We start from the raw sequence: 24,096 nt of genomic DNA on the forward strand, positions 1-24,096 counted from the left end.
ATCATTCGATATTACTAAATAGACTAGAGTCCTGGGTGGGTCTTTCTGGCACAGTTTTAAAATGGTTTCAGTCATTTTTATCTGATAGAAAATACGTGGTTAGGCTAGGAGACTTCTCCTCCTCAACGTCCTCTCTCTCCTGTGGTCTTCCTCAAGGCTCTGTGTTGTCTCCCACTTTATTTTCTCTGTATATGCTACCTCAAGGCTCTATTTTTAGAAAACATGGGGTATCATTTCACCTTTATGCTGATGACACACAAATTTATTTACCTTTTAAGAAAAATGATCCCCTGGCTATGAATGCCTTGTTATCTTGTTCAGATGAAGTTAAATCTTGGCTATCCCAAAACTTTTTATCCTTAAATGAAGAGAAGACTGAGGTGATAGTCTTCGGCCCTTCTGAACATATGAAGGCCCCGGAATTTGACCTGGGACCTTTATCAGCTTTCAGGTCTTCACAGGTTCAGAATCTGGGTGTCCTTTTAGATGACTCATTAAAACTTGACAAACAAGTCTCTGCCATGATCGGATCGAGCTTTTATCAGCTTCGCACGCTTGCAAAAATTAAACCTTATCTCACTGACAAGACCCTGGAGATGGAGAATTTAAAAAAATAATAAATCACTTGGGAACGATGACCTAACCTCAGAATTTTATAAAATGTTTACAGATCATATTTCATATTTTTTATTTGCAACTTTCAAAGAAATGTGGGATAAATAACCTTGTTGACGAATGTCAGTCAAGTTATGTTAAAGATCTTTATATTTCTAATAATTTCTGTTTGATTTTAGACTTGACTGAATTTAATGAATTGCTTTCTGGACACCCAGTTATTCTATTTCTGGATTTTCAAAGGGTATTTGACACAAAAAGACATGAATTTATATTTTGACAAAAATTATTTATGAATTTAGGGCAACTGTACAAACATTTAAATCTAATTATTTATTAAAAGTAGTAATGATGGTTTATAAGTGAAGTAATGGCTCAGTTAAAGTGTCTCATGGTATCTCCCCACAATTTGAAATTCACAGAGGAATTTGTCAACATTGCCCCTTATCACCCATATCCCCCACATTTTCTCCTTACATCTCAAATTCTTAAGTTTGTTGGTCACTCAAAGAGAACTTTGAAAAGGTCAGTGAAGTGCATACAGCACTTGATATTATTAAAACATTTTAATGCAAATGTGAACTACTGCGAAATTCCAGCTACTTACTTGGAAATTAAAATCAACAACAAGTGAAAACAGTGTGCTAGACCTTAATCCAGTTGTTACTCAATTAAGAAAACAACTCATGGCTGACTAGAGATCTGACCGTTCAGGACCATCAGGTAATGGATCTTTTTCAGTCAGGCTTTAGGCCCCAACACGGCACAGAAACCGCGCATTTATGTGTCCTAAATGACGTCCTTTTGGCATTGGACTCAGGACTCCACGTGGTTATGGTTCTTCTCGACTTATCTGCTGCTTTCGACACAATCAACCACGACATCATGATCTCCCAACTCGAATCCTGGGCTGGTGTATCTGGCTTAGCCCTCAACTGGTTCAGGTCATATTTCTGCAACAGGACTCTCAGAGTCATGCTAGACGATTTTTCATCTGAATCAGTCCCACTCCCATGTGGGGTCCCCCAGGGTTCCATTTAGGGCCACTACTTTTTTCAATCTACATCCTGCCTTTAGGTGCAATTATTAGAAAACATGCAATTTCATATCACCTATATGCTGACGACTGCCAAATTTATTTCTCCCTCAAGCCAACTGACTCCACCAAACCTCTCCTCGACTGCCTAGCTGACATTAAGGGCTGGCTGGCTGGCTGTAAACTTTCTTCACCTGAACGATTCAAAAACCGAGGTCATTGTTTTTAGTCCCGACTGCAAACAGGCTCCACCCCTTGGCCTCGTTTCTCTTCCCATTCCAGTAACTTCGTCTGTCTCCAATCTTGGAATCAAAATGGATACATTCCTGAAAATGGAAGCTCAAGTCAACAGCACAGTAAAATCCTGCTTTTTCCATCTAAGGCGAATCGCCAAACTCAAGCCTATTCTGTCTAACCATCTCCTGGAATCAGTAATCCATGCATTCATTACGTCCCGGCTTGACTACTCTAATTCCTGCCTTTTTGGTATCAGTAACGCCACTCTTACTAGACTCCATCTGGCTCAAAATGCGGCTGCAAGGCTTCTAACTGGAAGTAGCAGAATCCAACACATTTCACCGATTTTAAAAACCCTACACTGGCTGCCGGTTAGATTCAGAATCGATTTTAAGATTCTCCTCCTCACCTGTAAGGCATTAAATGGTCCAGCCCCCGCCTATTTGAATGTCTTGCTCCATTGTCACAATCCCCCTCGTGTTCTTAGACCCGCAGATCAGCTGCTCATAACCGTTCCCAAGGCACGTTTTAAAGCTCGTGGTGAAAGGGCTTTCTCCGTCGGTGCACCCAAGCTCTGGAACTCCCTGCCCTTAGTGGTTAGGCAAGCCGCTTCAGTCGCCACATTCAAATCACGCCTAAAAACGCACTTCTTCACATTGGCTTTTAATTCTTAACCTGTTTCATTTTCCACTTGCCTTTTGCTATTTTCTCTATTTTATTTGGTCCCTTGACCTGTTTTTAGTATCTCTGTTTTAATTCTCTCTTAATGTTTGTTTTTAATATTTTGCTTTTAGTCCTGCTTTTTGTAACTGTACAGTGCTTCGGTCAGTTGTTATGCTGTGTTTTTAAGCTCTCAACAAATAAATATGGTATGGTATTGTTACTACCAAAAACTAAATGCTTATCTCATATTTCCTCTTCATTTTCAACTCTATAAATTTCAGTCTCCTCTTGTACCCTTCTTTTCATTGCCAGCCTTTAGCAATTGAAAAATATAAGTAGTAATAGTTTAATAGTCGTCATTGAACTTAATCATCAGTTTGTGTAACGTTAATGCAAATGGCTAGCAGAATTCACTAGGGAGGTGAGTGTTGAATGCTTCATCATGATTTCCAATGCAGTTGCTTTAAATGCTTCTTGAGGCTTCCCTCCACCCATTACCTTACACTTCTGATAAGTCTTCTTCTTTCAGCTGCTCCCATTGGGGTTGACACAGAGGATCATCACAATAGTTAATTTTTCTTTCCAGTATTTAAATAATGTGCAATAACTCGGTTTAGTTATTCTTTCCATTTGTATATAGCGTCACAGAACTTTTCTTGCAACTTTTTGCACCATTTGTTTATTTGTTTCTTTGTTTATTTACTTGTTGTGTTCTACATATATATTTCTGCACTGACGGAGCTGCTTTTAATCTCATTGTACTTGTGTATAGTGACAATAAAAGGCATTCTCATTTTTCCATCTCTTTCTGTCCTTTTCCTCTGTCACACTCGTAACCTTCATGTCCTCTCTGAGCACATCTGTAAACCTTCTCTTAAACCTTCCTCTTTTCCTCCTGCCTGCCAGCTCTATCCTTATCATTCTTCTCCTGATATTCCCAGCATCTCTCCTCTGCATCAAACCGACACAATCTCGCCTCTCTTACTTTGTCTCCCAACCTGAGCTGACCCTCTATTGCCATCATTTCTAATTCTGTCCATCCTCGTCACACCCAATGCAAATCTTAACATCTCTAACTCTGCCACCTCCAGCTCTGTCTCCTGCTTTCTGGTGAGTACCACCCATATAACATAGCTGGTCTCACTACCGTCTTGTAGAGCTTCCCTTTCACTCTTGCTGATACCCTTCTGTCACATGTCACTCCTGACACTCTTCTCCACCCTGCCTGCACTCTTTTCCAGTTCTGGTACATCGTGGTCTATTGAACCACGGAGTCAGTTACAGTAAATTGGTGTCAATGTCACATGTTAAGGCGGCTTTTTGTTTCTGCAGTTATATGTTTGAATAAAAGTGCAATTGTGTTATTCTTGTGAAAATGTTTCTTTGCTATTTGGACTTCAGGCTTCATACATTATATAGTTTATGCCTACATTTTGTCATCTACTACTAGAATATAAAAAAAGTTTCTGTTTTAACAATGTGTTGACACAGATTACTGTAGAAACGGAACAGACATGAAATGTGTGTGTTCCAAACAACGATCTATTATTTCCACTCTAAAACTCCACTTCACTCCCAGATACTCAATCAAGGCATGAGCTGATAGAAGTTCGTGCACATTCTAAATTGGTGGGGGGGTGGAATAGCCGGCTGCTCCTAGCTTCTCTTTATCAGCACATTTAGAGAACAAAGGACGCTGGCGGAGAGGTGTGAAGGGATTTAAGAAGCAGTTTAAGGTGGGACGGAATTACGAGTTTTTTCGTAGGCTCTGGTAATTCTAGTGTTAAACTCATCCACCTTGTCCAAGTCTATTCCTTGCATCCTCACCATTCCACTGACCTCCCTCTCATTACACACACGTTTTCTGTCTTGTTCCTACTGACCTTCATTCCTCTCTTCTCTAGATCAGATCTCCACCTCTCCTCATGTTCATAACTGGCAAAGGTTGGCCATCAACTTTCTGCACACTTTGTGCTATGGATTTAATTAAAATTTTCCAGTTTTACCCAACAATGTGCACTCAAAACCCCTAATGACAAATTGAAGAAATGTCTTCTGAAAGGTTTCGAAATGTAATGCAAATTAAGAAACTGAATCTCTCATTCATGTAAGTATTCAGACTCTTCAAAGCCCCCTTCGCAACAGTTCCAGCTTTGAGTCTTCCTAAGTAAGTCTCTATAGGTTGAGCACACCTGTATTTGGGCAGTTTATTGAATTTATCTTGGCAGATCTTCTCACTCCTGTGTGCTGTTTCAGAGTTTTGTGAAGTTTTTATGGTGGCTGGAGTGCCAATCATGCTGGCAACCCCCAGGTTTTCCCTGTAAGTCAGAGGACCACTTGCAGGTCCGGATGCAGTTTAATGTCATACTCGTGACTGAACAGGGTATTGCCAACAAGGATCATGAGCTGTTTTGTCATGTGATGGGTGTGGCAACACACTGTACCAATGCATGGTCCCCAGCCTGATGTGACCTAAGATCTGCGCAAGCTTTGATTGTATGGGAAGCATCTGAAAATCTGTCTGGTCTCTCCACAGCTGTTCTATGGGGTTTAAGTGTGGTGTTCAGCTGGACCACTCTTGGACACTCAGAAACTTGCCCCAAAGCCAGCACCCCATAGCATGATGCTGCCACCACCATGCTTCAATGAAGGGATGATATTAGGCAGTTGATGAGCAGTGCATGATTTTCGGCCAGAGGCAGTGCTTGGAATTTTATCCAAATAGTTCAAGTTCCGTCTCGTGCAACCAGAGAATCTTTTTCCTCATGCTCTCAGTGTCCTTTAAATGTCAGTTAGCAAACTCCAAGTGGTCCGTTTTATATACCTTTTACTCAATAGTGACTTCCATCTAGCCACTCAACCATAAATGCCTGATTGATGGAGTGCTGCCAAGATGTTCGTTATTCCGACCGGTTCTCCTGACTTCTGAAGCTCTGTTACAGCAACCACTAGGTTTTTGATCACCTTCATGACCAATGCCTATCTTGGAGTGTTACTCTGTTTGGCTGGACTGCACATTCAAGGTGAAACCCTGCTGGTGCCAAACTTCTTCCATTTCATGATTATTGAGTCCAAAGTCTTAATGGAAATGTCCACAGCTTTACAAGTGTTTTTTATTCTCTTATCCTTATCTGTGCATCACCACAATTTGATTGCAGCGGTCCACAGAGAATTCCTCTGACATCTTGGCTTAGGTTTTCTTGTGGCATACCATTTGAATTGTAGGGCCTTACACACACAGGTACACATGTGCTTTTCTTAATAATGTCAAATGAAGTCAGTTTGTCACAGGTTGTCTCCAGTGAGGTTCTAGACACATCTCAAGAAAAATGAAAGTGAGAAAGAATATTTAGAATTATGGAGTTTCAGAGTTTAGATTATAAGAATGTTTCACTTATGCATTAATAAGAAGGTGCTGTGAATTAACTGACAGTATAACATTACACCTTTCATAAGCTGAAATAAGATTCTTAAATTGTATCTGTCACCTAGCCATTGATATGTTGTAACCTTGATGGTGCAGAACAATAGGGAAGTACACGTTTTGCAAAGTGCTGTCTCTGTAACTGTCTTTCAAAACTAGCCATAGCTGAATTATATAACCTAAGCTGGGTGGGAAGCCTGCGACTGTGCTTTGCCGACAGTTCCTCTTATCTAAAGACTACTATGTACTTCTGCACATAGTGATCTAATGTGTCATCTTAAGCTACTTGCAAACTTTGCATGACCTTAAAATGAACTGCCATACTTCCTCTTTTTATTTAGTAAACAAGCTGGGTATAAAAAGCGGGAAACTCCCTGCTGATGGGGGGCTGTCTGTAGCAAACTGAGCTGACAGCTGCTGCAACCTCCTGCTCACCAATAATAAAGAAATTGCTTTTTTACCTTACATTGGTGTCCGTCTCCTGTCGTTCTTGACTTTCAGCGACAAAAAAAGCAGACCGGATGCACCTGAACACAATCTGAAGAGCTACAGCAAAGGGTCTGAATTCTTCTGCTGTTGAAATGAGAGAATACAGTTTTTAAATTTTTTTGAAAATGTATTTTGATGTTGTCATCATAGGTTATTGACTGTACATTGATGGGGAAAAATGTGTGAAATGTATCCTTTTTAAATTAAACCTGCAACACAGTAAAGTGTGCAGAAAGTGAAAGGCTGTGAATACTTGATGAAACCTCCATACGGTTTATGTACACTGCTTAATCCAGTTTAAATAGCATACATTTCCATGCATTGATGGGATTGGATTTTTTCTCTCCCTAATCCTATTCCACCTTACTTCACAATTTTATATCTTTTAGTGCTAAAGTTCAACTGGTAATGCCTGATAATGAGTATTAAAGAATTTATTAACAATTTGAAGTCTGTGTTACTGCCGCACAGCTCCAGTAGTGCGAGTTTAAACCTCAGCCTGTTTACTTCCCATGTGCAGTTTTCATTTGTGCCCTGTTTCTGCCATTATTATTATTTATTTATTTATTATTTTTTCTCCCACATTCTAAAGATTCACTTTGACAAATTTAAGTTTGCTTTGCAAGGTAGTTTTAGATCAATACTAAGTGTTTTGACTTTGGTATCAATTCCAGCTTTCAGACCGCAATATTGGTACCAATAACAGTAATCCCTACATGCTTCCTGACCTCTCTCCTCTTATCAAGATCCTCTTTGAGTAGAATATTCATGAAGGTTAGTTATTGGTTGCTACTTATCTAGTTTCTCCTTTTAGGATTACCCACAGCAGATTGGTTGTCTTGTTTCAGCTTATTGGACCTTCCCTCCGCTCCCAGAATTGTTTCACATCTGATAATTTGAAATAAAGAGTAATGTTACTGTCAGTATGCTATGAGCGGTCAATCTTTATATAAACCTTAACAGAGAGGGTGTTGTGAAATGGCATTCAAGTGACTTTAGATCTAAGTGATGAAGTTTTAATGAAGTTAATTCCTGTTCTTTTTACAGAGTATAAAAAGCTGATGTTTACTGGAACATCTCAATGGATGTGAATCGGGAGAGCTGTGATGTGGACAGAAATATCATGGATATTAAGGAGGAGGACTGTGAGTTGGAGTCCATCTACCTTAAACAGGAAAGTCTGAGCATTAAGGAGGAGAGCAATGATCTGCAGGCAGTGGGCATTAAAGAAGAAGAGAGGTCCATCAGTATTGAGACGCTTAACCATACAAATCTGGACAGTGTAAAAGAAGACAACCTTCATGATGGGTGTCAAGCTGGAGTAGTGACCAGGTTAGACTCTTCTCAAAGCAGACAATGTTCATCTCCAGAGCCTTCTGTCAATGTGAAGACTGAATCATTACAGTCTAAAGCAAAGAGGACTAAGAAAACTACATCTGTTAGAGCTCAGGAAAATCGGCCAACATCTACAAAGACGTCTGGAAAACGTAAGTGCAAGATAAAAAATGGGCAACTTTTTGGGTTGGGGTTTATGGACTTGAAAGGTCTGGTCTTGCGGTTTTTATGGGAAATACTGTGTTTTATTGTGTACTTAAATGTAGTTTAAGATTTCATCAATGTTTATGTAAGGTTTAGCAATTTTTCAGGCAAAAGTCCTAAACATGTCCTTGGTAAAGTGTGCTATACAAATGTACAGCTGCAATAGAAGGTTGTGAACCTTTTGGAATTTCCTGGATATCTGCTTTAATTCATCTTAAGAATGTGGTCTGATCTTCAACTGTGCTCCAAATACAGGCCACCCCATTTATCCTAAGCTAATAACTCACAAACAATTGGATGACTTCTTGTCAGTCCTGAACACATCATTTTAACATTCGCAGTCCACTCTGTGGCCCTCCTGTCTTTACCGACTGGTTGACCCTTCTTTAATAGTAATGGCCTCCACCAAACTTTTCATGTAGCTGCTGATCAGCATTGAATTTTAATCCATACCTTCTCTCCAAACCTTTTTGGTTCCTTTTATTCCTGAGAGCTCTTTTACTGATCAGTTCTCTTTAGGTCAGGCCACAGCATCGCGTGTCTCTTACTGGCCGTTCCAAAACACCAGTTTCTTTATGTTTAACGCTTTGTCTTTTTTTTATTTCTTCCTGGTGGCTCTGAGGCTTGGCATCTGCATTGGCATTCGGAAGGTTGCTGGTTTGAATCCCGTAAATGTCAAAAAAGGATTCTGCTCTATTGGGACCTTGAACAAGGCCCTTAACCTGCAATTTGTGAGCAGTTTTAGTTTGAAAAGTGCTATATAAATGCAAAGAATTATTATTTTTTTATTATTCCTATGTTTGGTCTCATTCTCCTGTGTCATAACTCAACTTCTGTTAAGCTTCTTCTATCCTGATGTTTTGCTGTCAGATTTCTTGATAATATTTTGAATTCACTGCCTCTTTGATCATGTTAAGCTCTCCAGGCTTTGAAGAAACAAGCAGGACAACCCATGATGCTCCCTTCACCTTGAGGCTTTAGTATCAATGTGCAGTTGTCTCCTACCTCCAAACGTGGTGTCACGTGTTTTGATCAAAGAGTTCAACTTTTTCCTCCTTCGTCTACAGAACATTGTCTTTTCTGGATCATCGAGGTGATCTTTTACAAGTTTGAAATGTGCAGTGATGCTTTTGTTAGATTATACTGATTTCCTTGTTGTCCTTCTGTAAACAATATTCTTATATTCTGCTCTAAAAAAATTAAAGGAACACTTTTTAATCCGAGTATAGCATCAAGTCAATGAAACATCTGGGCTATTGATCTGGTCAGTTAAGTAGCTGCTTTGGTGTTAATAAAAGAAACAACAGGTACACTAGAGGTGCAACAATGAGACGACCCCCAAAACAGGAATGAATGGTTTAACAGGTGGAGGGAGGCCACTGACATTTATCCCTCCTTATCTGTTTTGTCACTCGTTTTGCATTTGGCTACAGTCAGTGTCACTACTGGTAGCATGAGGCCATATCTGGACCCTCCAGAGTTGGCACAGTTAGTCCAACATCTCCAGGATGACACATCAATACGTGCCTGTCATTGCCAGAAGGTTTGCTGTGTCTCCCAGCACAGTCTCATGGACATGGAGGCAATTCCAGGAGACAGGCAGGCAGTTACTCTAGGAGAGCTGGACAGGGCCACTTGTAAAAGGTCCTTAGCCCATCAGCATGACCCACCGGTATCTGCTCCTTTGGGCAAGGAAGAACAGGGTGAGCACTGACCACAGCCCTACAGAATGACCTCCAGCAGGCAGGCAGAAAACTGGTGTGAATGTCTCTGACCAAACCATAAGAAACATGAGGGCCCGACGTCCTCTAGTGGAGCTTGATTGGCACTTGCCATAGAATACCAGAATTTGCAGGTCCACCCCTGGCACCCTGTGCTTTTCACAGACGAGAGCAGGTTCACCCTGAGCACATGTAACAGACATGAAAGATTCTGGAGAACCCGTGGAGAATGTTATGCTGCCTGTAACATCATTCAGCATGACCGCTTTGATCATGGGTCAGTGATGGTATATCTGGGGGGGGCATATCCATGGAGGGACGCACAGACTTCTACAATGTAGACAGTGGCACCTTGACTGCCATTAGGTATCAGAATGAAATTCTTTGACCCTTTGTCAGACCCTATTCTGGTGCAGTGGCTCCTGGGTTCCTTCTGGTGCATTACAATGTCCGGCCTCATGTGTTTGTGAGTTCCTGGAGGATGAAGAAATTGATACCATTGACTGGCCCCCACACTCACTCGCCTGACCTCAATCCAATAGAACACCTCTGGGTGGGACATTTTGATTCGGTCCATCCGACACATCAGACTGTCCAGGAGATCAGTGATGCCCTGGTCCAGATCTGGGAGGAGATACCCCAGGACACCACCTGTCATCTCATTAAGATGTTGTCAGGCATGCATACAAGCACATTGCACCATTAAAAATACTGAGTACAATTTGGAGTTTATCTGCAATAAAATTTCAGCTAAATGGACTCATCTGCCTACTGCATCATTTTTTCCAACAACAACAACAACATTTATTTATATAGCACATTTTCATACAAACAGTAGCTCAAAGTGCTTTACATAATAAAGAATAGAAAAATAAAAGACACAATAAGAAAACAAAATAAAAAACAAATCCCTTTGATTTTCTGGGTGTCTTTGAATTCAGCCCTCTGTAGGTTGGTCATTTCCATCAAACAATGTGGCTGCCATTGTTTCGTTCCTAACACATAACCTTATCAGTCCATAGCAGTAGAGATAGCCAGCAGGATTTTTTTCCTTAATTGAGATCTGATGGGTTTTCAAAGTGTTCCTTAATTATTATTATTTTTTTTTCAGCAGTTTATTTTCCTTCACATGGACACATGAACAGAGATTTTTCTGCAGGCCCTTTGCTCTTCCCCGCTGTTTTTTTTTTTCACCTCTGCATTCACACTGTGGTCTTTGCTGGATGCCCACTCCAGTACTGATTTTGCTCCATTTTTGTAGACAGTTTGGCTCCCTGTCAAGCGTTTCAAAATGTTTTATTCATGTTTTCCAGTTTTATACAGTTCTTCAGATCTTTTAAGGTCCTTGTGACAACCCTTAAGAGGTATCTGGATGGAACATTAAAGCACTGAATTGGAGCAACACCGTGAAGTGACCTGCTAACATCATTCTTGTATTGTAAAGTGAAAAAGGCTGTGTGTATGTGTTACTTTTTGTGAGAGTAAGTTAAATGTAACTTTTTTGCTCCTGAAAACTTTGTTTTTGTGGTTATCGTTAAGGAGCTCTGAGGGTGTTTCATACCTTGTATCTATTTGTTTTTCTTTTTTTTTTTTTTCCCATCTACACAAGAGCTAATTCAATGTTTAATAACGATAGTTGTATTCAAACCTTTGTGTTTGTTGGTCAGAAGGCAGAGAAAGCTTTTGCAATTGCTGGCAAGTCAGTAATTAACTGGTGTTGTACCCGCAAACCTGCAAACAGTCAAGAACAACTGGGTTTCCTTACTAGGAAGAAGTTAAACATTTGACATATGATGCAGGACAGATTTAAAGAAATTAATAAGAACTCTGCAGTAGTAAATAAGATTAAAGAAGCTGCAAATGTAAAAATAGCTAAATAAGTCATAGAAGACTAATTACCCCAAACTAACAGTAGGGCATTTAGAGTAAGAAGGCAATCATTTAGAAAGATATCAGGGAAGCTAAAATGCAGATAACAGAGGAATATTGCAGTTAAGGCAAAAAGATGTACCAAAGAGAGTTTTTAGTAATAAAAGAAAAGCCATGGAGATGAAGCAGATCAGGGATAGTAAAGGGGAATTACAGTACATAGACCGTGAAATATCAAATGCATTAAACTTTTTTTTTTTTTCTGAAGTTTTCACAAGTGAGCAAGTGAATAACCTCCCAGTGGTAACAGGGACTACTAAAGAGGTACTGAGAGATTTGGAAATTGTAGAGAGAGAAGTGCTGCTCAGATTAAATAGGCTGAACTCAAACAAATCACTAGGACCAGATAATTCTTATCCTCAAGTGATTAAGGGGGTAAGTGAATACATATATAAACCTTTGTCACTGTCAAAATGCAAAGGGAGAGCAGAAAAAGATTTGGGGATCTGCCCCCTATATTATAACACACAGTATAAGAAATAAAAAGATGGCTACGGAATACTCGCTGATTCCTCGTCCAACAAGGGACAAACTAAAGAGGGAAGGTGCTGGGTTCTTATAGAGGCAGGGGAGGAAGAGGTGGGTCCAAAATCAAAGAGCAGGAAATGACGTTGATTGGAGGTGTAGCTAGGAAAAGGGGTACAGGTACTGGTGGATGCTTTTTAGGCTGATTTCTCCTCGGGTGATCTGCAGAAGAGGGATAAAGGTTTGTGAACTTTGTCAAGGCCTTCTCACGTATCTTGCCCTCAGTTTAGCCCTTAGCCTGCCTCCCAAGTGCACGTGTGTGACAACACATTTTAGGAAGTCATCGCACACTGCAGAAATTTCTGTTGACTAGAAAATGAAAACTATTATCTTGTTTTATAAAAAAGGTGATTGGGATGATCCAAGCAACTATAGGCCAATAAGCTTCACATGGATGCCAAATAAATTAATGGAAGGAATTTATTAAGGAAAAGATTGAGGAAGAAACGTAAAGAACAGTTTTACTGATCAGACCTCCCTTGCCTGAACCCATTCTGATGTGTTATTTTGGCCCCACAGCTAACTTAAGGCACAAGCTCTTCTTCTGTCACCATCCTTGTTTCAGTGCTGCTCCATTACTTTATCAAACAAATCACCACGACCAGATAATATTCACCCTCAAGCTCTTACAAAGGCTAGAGAGTACGGATATAAACCCTTGACACACATTTTTAGGAAGTTGCTGCGCACTGGAGAGATTCTGATGGACTGGAAAATAGCAAATATCATCTCATTATATAAAAAGAGTGACAGGGCAGATCCAAGCAACTATAGGCCAGTAAGCTTAATGTGCATCACAGGAAAATGAATGGAAGGAATTAAGGATAAGATTGAGTAACACCTGGCAAGGACAGGAGTTATTCTGAACAGTCAGCATGGGTTCAGAAGAGGGAGGTCGTGTTTTACTAACATGATGGAATTCTATGAGGAGGCAACAAAATGATACGATCAAAGTGGAGCAGATGAGATTATTTATCTGGACTTTCAGGAAGCATTTGTTAAGGTGCCACATGAGAGGGTGGGCATCAAACTAAACGATATGGCAGTTCAGGGTGATGTTTGTAGGTGGGTGCAGAATTGGCTCAGACACAGGAAGCAGAGAGTGATGGTGAGAGGAACCTTATCAAAATTGGCTGATAATTGGGTGATTGTTAGAGTGGTGACCCATAGGGGTCAGTTCTGGGGCCATTGCTATTTTTGTTATATATTCATTTTTTGATAGAAATATGAATAACAAGCTAGTTAAGTTTTCAGATGATACTAAGCTAGGTGGATTGGCAGTTAATTAAGAATGTGTTAAATCATTACAGAGAGACTTGGGCAGAATTGTAGAAGACGAAATGTAACATAAGAAAATGTTAAGTACTAGGAGGTTTGCACCCTCATCGCTTTGCTTGCTGACCCCCTCCCCCGACCTGCGCGTTGCACCAGCCACTTGGCATCTCTGCTGCTCACGTTGTAAAGAGGTGGGCTGATCGCATCCCAAGGAGACGTGGTCTCTTCTGTGAACCCACCTAATAAACAGTGATACAATGGGAAACTTTTTTTTTTTTTTCCCTCTCTTTTCTCGATCAGCTGCTGCTGCCCTGCTGCATGATTTGCATCTCATGCAGCGCTTTGAACATTTCAAAGCCTCTACAGCAGCTGTCCAACACTTTGTCTTTTTATTTCCGGTCCCTGATGTGGTTAAATCTTTCGGCACAAAGTCTCGTCTCACAGGACATAAGTTCTTGATATTTGTTTTAGTTTATATTTTAAAAACTGAATAAGAATCTGAAAATCTAACAATGTCATATTAAAGTTTGATAAATTGTGAAAAGAATGATACCAAACATATATATGTAGGTTTTAAAGTCAGATTTAAAGTGTGACATCAAAACATCACATACGTAAAATCATTGCACTTTTAAGCTTAGGATTTTATATACTGTATATAGTGTAGATTTGGATAGGAATATGAATAGCAAGCTGGTTACGTTTTCAGAAGATACAGTGGAACCTCAGTTCACGAACGTCTCGGTACATGTACAAATCGGTTTACGACCAAAAAGTTCGCCAAACTTTTGCTTCGGTTCACGACCACACACTCGATATACGAACCAGCCAGTTTCCCTTTCGGTTTGTACGTGTTCAGTCTCTCCCTGTGCATTTCCTGTACAGCGAGAGAGCGCGAGACACACACACACACACACACACATACAGGCACAGACATGCGCTAGAGAGAGATACACACAGGAGCGTGCTAGGCTCGTGAAATAGAGACACACCCGCACACGAAAGAGAGAGAGACGGAGGGCTGGACGCATAAGGTAGAAAAGGCTTGTTTTTGTTTTCAGTTCTGTTTACAGCGATCAGTTCATAGCGTGCATTGTGGCAATGTTACTTTTCTTGGTGGTTTATTAATTATGGATTTTTTAAATGTTCCTTTTTTTCCCCCTGTGTTTTTAGCAAACGGTTCCTAGCACTATAGCGAGAACTATTACATTGTTAGTTTTCTGTTATTCAAGGTTTTCTCAGTGTTATTCACTGTTTTTACATTCAGTTTACTATTGCGCTGTGCAGTCTATGATATAATTAACTATATTTGTGCTTAAAAACTAAAAACAATATATTTACATACAGTTTGTACGGTCCGGAATGGATTAATTGTATTTACATACAATCCTAAGGGTGAAATTGCTACGGGTCACGACCAAATCGGTTTACGACCAGAGTTTGGGAACGAATTATGGTCGTGAACCGAGGTTCCACTGCCCCAAGATAGGTGGATTGGCAGATAATCAAGAATCTGTTGAGTTATTACAGAGAGACTAGGACAGCATACAGGGGTGGGTAGATTTGTGGAAGACGAAATTTAATGTAAGCAAATGTAAAGTATTATACATAGTAAGTAAAAGTGTACTTTGGTGGGCTGGCGCCTTGCCCGGGGTTTGTTTCGTGCCTTGAGCCCTGTGTTGGCTGGGATTGGCTTCAGCAGACCCCTGTGACCCTGTAGTTAGGATATAGCTGGCTAGATAATGGATGGATGGAAGTAACAGTGTATGGTTTGAATACACGCTTGGAGGTCTGAAAATTCAAAGTACACTTGATGAGATGAATTTAGGAGTCATAGTGGACTTGTCTCTTTCAACTTCCAGACAGTGTTGAGAAGCCATTAAGAAAGTTAACAGAATATCAGTTTATATAGCACCTTGATGTGTGGAGTACAAGTCACAGGAGGTTCTGTTGAAGCCTTATAACACCCTTATGAAGCCTCATCTGGAGTCCTGTGTGCAGTTTTCGTCTTCAGTGTACAAAAAATACAAAGCAGTGCTAGAAAAAGTTCAGAGGAAAGCTAATTCTAGGGGTAATAGGTAGAATTATCAAAAAAAGATTAAATGAGTTCAACCTTTTCAGTTAAAGCAAATGGAGATTAAGAGGAGGCATGAGTGTTTAACATCATTAAAGTAATTAGAGCCGTGGAGCCTGGCTGCTACTTTAAAAAGAGTTCAAGAAGAACATGGGGACACATTTGGAGACTTGTTAAGGGATAATTTCACATGAAGGTCTCTAGCGGACTAAAAAAACCCAGCTAAGATTCCCACCGTCGATAAGATGGTGATTTATTTATTTTTTCAGTGGGGATAACAGAAACGCACCCAGCCTTGGCCTTACATAAACACACTCCCTCATAGAGACAAAAAAGCAACCGGTAATAGATATTAAAGAATATTAAATGAAACTGATCCTACCCCAGTTCCACTTATGGCGATATACAATAAATTGAAATTCAATAATAACAAACCACTAACAAAAACCACACACGATGAAGTCCATGTAAATGGCAACTGATGAAATGAAATGATGGCGGTAGGTAGTCCAGAAATCAGCACGCTGTATATGAATGTAAAGGTCAGTCCTACTGGTATTTCCTAATGAGCTGATGACATATCAATGGGATCAGGAGCGCTCCTTTCTTTGCAGAAAGACAATAAATCCTCAGACAGTCCCCATGCAGAAGGAAGACACCAGACAGTCCATACACCCAAAACAGGAGACAATCTCAGGACAAAACGAGAAAACACAAGTAGCAAAATGGGAAGGCAAACAGACAGGCAACTCCAGACACCAAACACACAAGACTTTTTGTTCTCTGTTGAGATGGCCTCCTTTTAATGTTGTGTCTGCCTCCTTGTCCCCAGTAGCGCCTGCACCCTCAGCAGACAACCAATCAGAGCCACTGCAGGGACTGTAGAGAGTTGGTTTCATTCCCCAGTAGTACCGCTACACATGAAAGAGTTTTTCTTCACACAGAAAACAGGCACCATTACCAGGTAGTCTGTTGGAAAGTAGGACTTTCAGGGACTTTGTAAACTCAAACAGATGTTGTTTTAGAGAGGTTAGGTGGATCAGATTGGCAAGAGTTGTTGGGCCTAATTGCCTGTTCTCATCAGATTTTTTTTGTAATATTTCCAATTTCTGTTTCTTCAAAGGAAAATAATTTTGTAAGGTTGTGAATTTTGTCCACCTTTCCTTTCTCTATATGAAGATGGGGTCTACCTTTGTATGAAAATGTGCTGTGTAAATAAACGGTATTGTTGTCTCTGGCTGTTAGACTGATGTGAAGGTGATTCATGCACACTCAATTTAAGAAACTGAATAATACTCCCAGGCTACCGGCTGCAACACAAGCCTGAAAGATAATCGATCTTCTCCTATTGCTTAACAGTCAGAGACGTGCTCTTGTCATGGAATTCGGCCCCCTTTTTACTCCAAACCCACCTTTGCACATTGTATCCATCAAGTTCTATTTTGACTTCATCAGGCCACCGGACTTGTTTGCAAAATGCATCGGGCTTGTTTAGATGTTTATCTGCAAACTGCTGATGTTGAATTTTATGGTGAGGACACAGGAGAGGTTTTATTTTGATGACTCTTTCGTAAAGGTCAGATATATCTGTGATGGTGTCACTGCACCAGAAGAACAGTACATCATCACTCTGGAGTGTGACTACAAAACATCATCTTGAATCTTTATTGGTTTTGAATTGTCTTTCTAGCAATCTTATGAGCAGTTCTCTTGGAAATTGTTTTGGTACAAACTGAGGATATGGCTCCTTGAAAACTCTTTGCTGTCTTCTTGTAGCCTTTTCCTTCTTTGTGGACGCCACTTATTTTATTCCTCAGAGTGCAAGGCAGCTGCTTAGAGGAGCCCATGGCTGCTGATTGCTGGAACAAGCTGTGAGGAGTCTGAAAATTGATGCAGCTTTGACATTTGCATCACATGGCCATTCCTAATGATGACTGTGAACAAGTCAAAGCCCTTAAGCAGCTAATTTAAACTCTGACATCTCTTAGCAGTTTTCTGAGACGTCTGATCACTTGGAGTGCCCATACATTAGTGAAGTACTCCTTCCTTTTCTCATACTACAAAACATAAATAATACATGAATCTTGTTTAAATTCCAGAAAAGAATGGTTTATCTTAAACTTTGTGGCTTTTGGAGATCAATTCATCTTCTATTGACTTAACTATTCACAGTAACAGTTACTTTGATCCTGGGGTCCACACACTTTCGCATGTCACTGTATATGAAATGTCACGACAGTGTATGTCTTGGGTAATGCTATGTCTGAAAAGAACCATCGTCTCGCCAGTGTATATCGTGCATTCAAGTTATAGGACTTAAATGATGAGATCCTAAACTTTCTACTGTAGAAAATGGCTGAGTATCTAAAATGATAAATTACAATTATTTTTGAGTGATACTCTGATTTTTTTGTCCTGTCCTGATCATTTTTCTGGTTCTTTTCAAACAGTGCCATTACTGACGCATTTGTTTCCTTCACGGTTTTCCTGCTTTCACTGCATTTTTGAAAGTTGAAGTTTCATTTTAAACCTCAAATATAACATTCCTATCACTTTTCAGATACTTTAAGATATTTCCAAACAGCAGTTACAGTATTTGCTTCACCACCTTCCACTATGTCTGTTGTACGCATGTCCTCAGATTAACACATTCCATGTCATAAAATCGGTAGACCAGTCAGCCAACTGCAAGTCGATTTCACAATAAACAGCAGGAACTGGGAAATTTTGATTCAAGGATGATTAATTTTTATAACACTACTGTTTAATTCAGTTTTATTTATTGTTTATAGCACTCTTCATTGTGTACAGGCCTAGACTGCTTGATGTTTGGAGCCATAACAGAGAAAATAATTACATACGTGAACACACATATTAGAGCCGAAAGACAGGAAAACCTGGCAAATTTTACTTTACTTAACATAAATAAGTCCTGATAGTAGATACCTGTTAACATTATAATGGTGAGTATAAATGTCACCAGTGTGTCACAAAGCTTACCAGCCCTGGTGTCACCTGCCACTCCCCTATAGAGCTGAAACACAAACAGCTGTGCTCTTCCTCGGTTTTCTAATCTTCTCATTTTTCTCCGAGGTCACAGCAGTTTCTGTAGGCCTGGGCACTGAGGCATCACTAATCCATTGTGCTGTTTTTCTTGGTGATTTAAAGAAGCCATTTTGATGTTTGTTTTGATGTAAAATGGTTTTAGTTTAATTGTGCATAAATGTCAGAATACATTCTGATTATTGAAAGTGTCTTTTTCATGCTTGGCATTGCATTCTGTTTTATACAGTACTCTCCGAAATGGCTGAGATAAAGAAACATTTTTTCTTTCATTTACCCCCAGATTAAAAAAATTACAAATTAAGTAATTAATTAAAGTCACATTATGCATTTTCATTTAAAGGGGATTTGCAAATATTTCAGTCACACCCTGTAGAAATGACAGCACTTTCTCTATATGGTCCCCTCATTTCGGGGCACCATAATGTTTGTGCCATTTGATGTCATAGGAGTTTGTGATTCCTCAGGTGTGTTTCATTGCCGTAGTCTTGTAGGCCTAAGACACCTCGGCTTGCTGCTACCCTTTGGAGTTTCTAGTGGCCATTGTTCAACATGAGGACAACATCTGTGCCAATGATAGTCAAAGAAGCCATTATGAGGCTGAAAAACAATAATAATACCATTAGAGACATCAGTAAAACGTTAGGATGACCTAAATCAACTCTGTGAAATATCAATAAGAAGAAAGAATGCACAGGTGAGCTCAGTAATCACAAAGGGACAGATAGGCCAAGGAAGACCACCACTGCTGATGACAAAAGATGTTGCTGCAGATTACATTTTGATTACAGCTTGCACATCCTGATAGTAAGGATATTACATGTATCTCTGTAACATCTTAAATTTACTACCCCATACAAATGGCATGATGTGTCTCAGGGTGACTGAGAGATTCCTCTCTGATCAGGCAGATCACACTGAAAAGCCGCCATCGCCAAATAACCCACAGCTGTTAAGACCTCTAAGAGAACTGAGATTGTGTGATTTCTGTGTGATGGTCTCTGTTATGAAGTCACATGTTTAGCACACACTTCAAAGAAGATGACAGTAGGGAGTCAAAATCTGCTTATAATTAAGTAATCATAATGAGCCAAAATGTCATTGTCATATATCAAAACTCATTTCCTGTGTAGCCTGTCAAACATCTGAATGTGAAATGCACAATAAAATGGGATTATCTGTTGAGTTTGTTTTTCCAGCAGCTGTTGCTAAAATGCCAACACAAATAAAGTCTGCATGAGACTTACAAATGCTCAATACTTGCCGTAACTTTAAGCCAATTAAACCCCAAGTTTTAGTTTTAAAAATCTGAACTTTTGTTTGAGAATTGGCTTTCACATGTTGCCGAGCATAAGGAAGTTTTATACATGTGACTCTGCTAAGTAACTGTAATAGAAAACGTAACATTAACATATTGAGTGTACTTTCCATGTACGACTAAAGTTTTATAATTGCTTATGCTTATCAAAAGTTGTTCCAAATTTCAGCCATCATGTATTTAATTTGAGTTAATGTTAATAATAAGGCAGTGGATTGAAAATAAGCTCTTTTTCCCCTTTTCTTTTAAATTTTGTACAGGAAACAAAGATCAGTGCAGTTTGGAATCTGGAAAAGAATTCTCTGGCAGGAGTGCTCTTCAGAAACACCCTAGAGTTCACACGGGAGAGAAGCCATATTGCTGTACTGAATGTGGTAAACAGTTTTCACAAGTGAGCTATCTTCAGAAACACTGTAGAGTTCACACTGGAGAGAAGCCATATTGCTGTACTGAATGTGGGAAACAGTTTTCACGTATAAGCAGTCTGAAGATCCACACTAGAGTTCACACCGGAGAGATGCCATATTGCTGTAATGAATGTGGTAAACAATTTTTACGTATATACAGTCTTCAAAGACACACTAGAGTTCACACGGGAGAGAAGCCATGTTGTTGTAATGAATGTGGTAAACAGTTTTCAGAAATGAGCAATCTTCAGAGACACACTAGAATTCACATGGGAAAGAAGCCATATTGCTGTAATGAATGTGGGAAACAGTTTTCACTTTTAAACAGTCTTCAGTGCCACACTAGAGTTCACACTGGAGAGAAGCCATATTGCTGTAATGAATGTGGGAAACAGTTTTCAAATATGAGCAATCTGAAGGACCACACTACAGTTCACACTGGAGAGAAGCCGTATTGCTGTACTGAATGTGGTAAACAGTTTTCATTAATGAGCGGTCTTCAAAGACACACAAGAGTTCACACCAGAATTAAAAGGTTATCATTTCAAAAATCAGTCCTGAAAAACAAGCACCCTTCAGGACTCGAGAGTGAGTTTCACTCCTGATCTGAAAAGTTAGGAAACTAAATTATTGTTGACAAATTAACCTCTGAGAGAAGCCATATTACTGTTTGGAATGTGGCAAACAAATCTGTCAGAGGAGTTCTTCTCCGAGACGCACCAGAATTCACACTAGAGAGAAGTACAAATAAACTGTCCTGACTAAAGAATGAGGTTCACTCCTGCGTGGACAATAAGCACATGTAACTGACTGGAATCCATCCTTCTTAGTATTGCGTCAGAAACAAATCAACATAGTGGAGAATTAGAAGTTTATATCCTTTTTCCTTTTCCAGAAACAAAATAAAGAACAGGGCGTTATACAAATGCTTCTCACCAAAGCCCCTACAACCTCCATCATGGGCCTAGCTCTGCTTTCATAACATACATATAGAACTATTTATAATAAATTATACACATTTCATCATAAAAGAATTCTTTACAATATACATAACCTCACATTAATCACAGTTCAGCTATATAATATATATTTTTCTATTTCTATATAACAAAAAATAAAATAACATACCTTTCTAAAAACTTACTGTAGCACCCATCTTCTCTTACTGAGGGTTCTTACCTGAGTTGTTTGTTTTCTTCATTTTTCCTTCTTTACTAACTTTAAATATAACCTTTTACTTTAGCGTTCTCAGCACAACTGTTTCAAGGAACAAACCTTTGTTACTAAGTAATTTCCATAACTCTACCATTAATTTTACAATTCGTTACTAGACTCCACATAAGGATACTACAGCCACCTGCCAAACGTGATTTTTTTCTTGATATGGCTTAGCCAGCAATTATAAAAAAAAAAACACCAAAGTTCAATATTTTAAATAAATTAACTACTTACATATATACATAACACATCCATACAAAAGTATTAACTTAAATAATCCAAGAAATTTATATTAATGTTGAACCAGCAGTCCTTACTTTGAATGCAAAGATATAAATAAACAAGTGCAATCCCCTTATAAAACCTAAGCCGGCAAACTAAATAAAAGGAACCAAACAAAAGTTGGCGAAAAGATACCGCAGATAAGCGTTGCAGGCCTGTTACTTGAAGGTGATTGCGACGTTACTCGGCGACGGCCTCTTATGCTGTAATAGAGCAGACGGGTCTCATTTTCTGTTTTCCAGCAGATGTGCATCCCCTTTCGTTTCTTTCCTAGCGAGTATCAACTCTAAGCGATAGTTGGTCAGCTGTAACAATATCCGATATTGGCAATATAATCCAATGTCTGCTGACATATTCCGTGTTCGGTGTTTCACGGACAGTGCTCCCTAGCTCACCGGTTTAGTGTTCTCGACCAGTCCGTCCAAACTTCAACACGTTCACGTTTTTCTGTTCCGACTGTTAATTCTGTGCTGGAATCCGGTCTTTTTTTTTTTTTCTGTCTCTTTATATGCCATGGACCGCATTTCAATCCACACTTTCAGCGCAAATGCTCAGTTCCCTTCTTTTTTTTTTCTTGCCCCTTCTGACCTCTGACCCCCGCTTTTCGCTGCTTTCCAAACCAGTAAAATAATTTATCATAAATACCAGCATTTATGTTTTACATTTAAAACCTTAGAAATTACATATCTTAACAAAATGTACAATAAATTTAACTGGATTAATCAAATATATGTTACACCATTGATATTACAACCTCATAACTTGTGTTTTAAAGGGCTACATAACAAAAAAAAAGAAACAGGGTGCCATACAAACAGCTTCTTGCCAGTGCTTATTAAATAAGAAATCAAATCATCCATCCATTATCTGACCCCCTACATTCTAACTACAGTGCCACGGGGGTCTGCTAGAGCCAATCCCAGCTAACACCGGGCACAAGGCAATAAACAAACCCTGGGCAGGGTGCCAGCCCACCGCAGGGCACACGCACACACTAGGGACAATTTAGGATCGCCAATGCACCTAACCTACATGTCTTTGGACTGTGGGAGGAAACCGGAGCACCCGGAGGAAACCCACACAGATACGGTGAGAACATGCAAACTCCACGCAGGGAGGACACGGGAAGCGAACATGGGTCAGTTACTAATTACAAACACAAACTATTAATACAATATGAATAAAATGAAAATCCAAAGTATCCATATGGTCAGGTTGTACATCATGCTGAATTATATTAAAATGCTATGGCAGTGCTCTACAGGAAGAAATGCTTTTTTAAATTTAGTTTTGTTTTTATTTTTTTGCTTTTGATAATAAAACATTCAAAGACTGTATATAAGAACTCGGTCACATTAGTTATTTAACACTTGAGAATTACCAAATAATATTCATGTCAAATCAATAGAATAAAATTAGAAAAGGCTTGGAGAGAGCAGACTTACCTGTACAGCATCCACCATCACCTGAGGGTGCCTGCAGTCTGTGGGGAGTCACATTAATTAGCATTTGTACTACAAAATACCATTGGTATGAAACTAAGGACACACAAACAATTGCTTTTGGGAAAATTCATAACTTAAAGCTACAAACAAACAAATTAAAAATCAGAATATACTTTGCTACACATACACACGGCAAGAAAATTTGGAGGAATTAATCTCGAGAAGCCATATTGCTGTACTGGATGTGGCCGACGAGTCTCACAAACCAGAATCTTCAGGGCCACAAAAGAATTCAGACTGGGTGCCACCTTCAGAAGTGGGCTTAGTTGGAGAAGATCTACACTGGGAGCATCAACCCATTTGTCTTGGCCTACCACCCCAAAGAATGTAAATGTTATGAAGTACCTGCATGTTATTTTGGTGTTAAATTGTTAATTCCTGATCTGTTATAATGTAAAACTAATAGTGGAATTTTTTTTCCCTCCCAGAAAAATATTCTCAGAGAGCTTTCATAAGGTACTAGCAATGGTAACCTGTCAAAGACGTGTTTTAGAATGAATTTCAAAATGATTTGATGTGTTATGACTGATAGGAACTGATAGTGTGAGACCAGGAGGAGGTCACTACAGCTGCTTGTGCCAATAGTGAAAAAACAAAAGATATGTAAGCAATTGTGTCTCACATGTCGTAAGTCACCTTGGCATCAGTCACATAATAATAATAATAATTACAAGAAAGTTTAGTAAAATAACGCCCTCGGCCAAAAGGGGTTTCCTGTTCCTTATAGACTTAGAATTCTGCTCTCTTGATTTACTTACAGTGTGCTTTCCTGTTTG

General features: G+C 39.4%; 1 protein-coding gene across 1 annotated transcript in view; it reads left to right on the forward strand.

Annotated features, from left to right (window-relative positions):
* LOC120533476 (gastrula zinc finger protein XlCGF57.1-like) overlaps nucleotides 1-22,781 on the forward strand; it is an 87,527-nt gene extending 64,746 nt beyond the window's left edge. Inside the window, exon 4 of the mRNA XM_039760392.1 lies at nucleotides 20,237-22,781. Coding sequence (XP_039616326.1) covers nucleotides 20,237-20,920 — 684 coding nt within the window. The 3' untranslated portion in view covers nucleotides 20,921-22,781. The remainder of the gene's footprint in view (nucleotides 1-20,236) is intronic.
* The last annotated feature ends 1,315 nt before the right edge of the window (nucleotides 22,782-24,096 follow it).

Source organism: Polypterus senegalus, chromosome 8, assembly GCF_016835505.1.
Source record: "Polypterus senegalus isolate Bchr_013 chromosome 8, ASM1683550v1, whole genome shotgun sequence".
Classification (NCBI taxonomy): Eukaryota; Metazoa; Chordata; class Cladistia; order Polypteriformes; family Polypteridae; genus Polypterus; species Polypterus senegalus.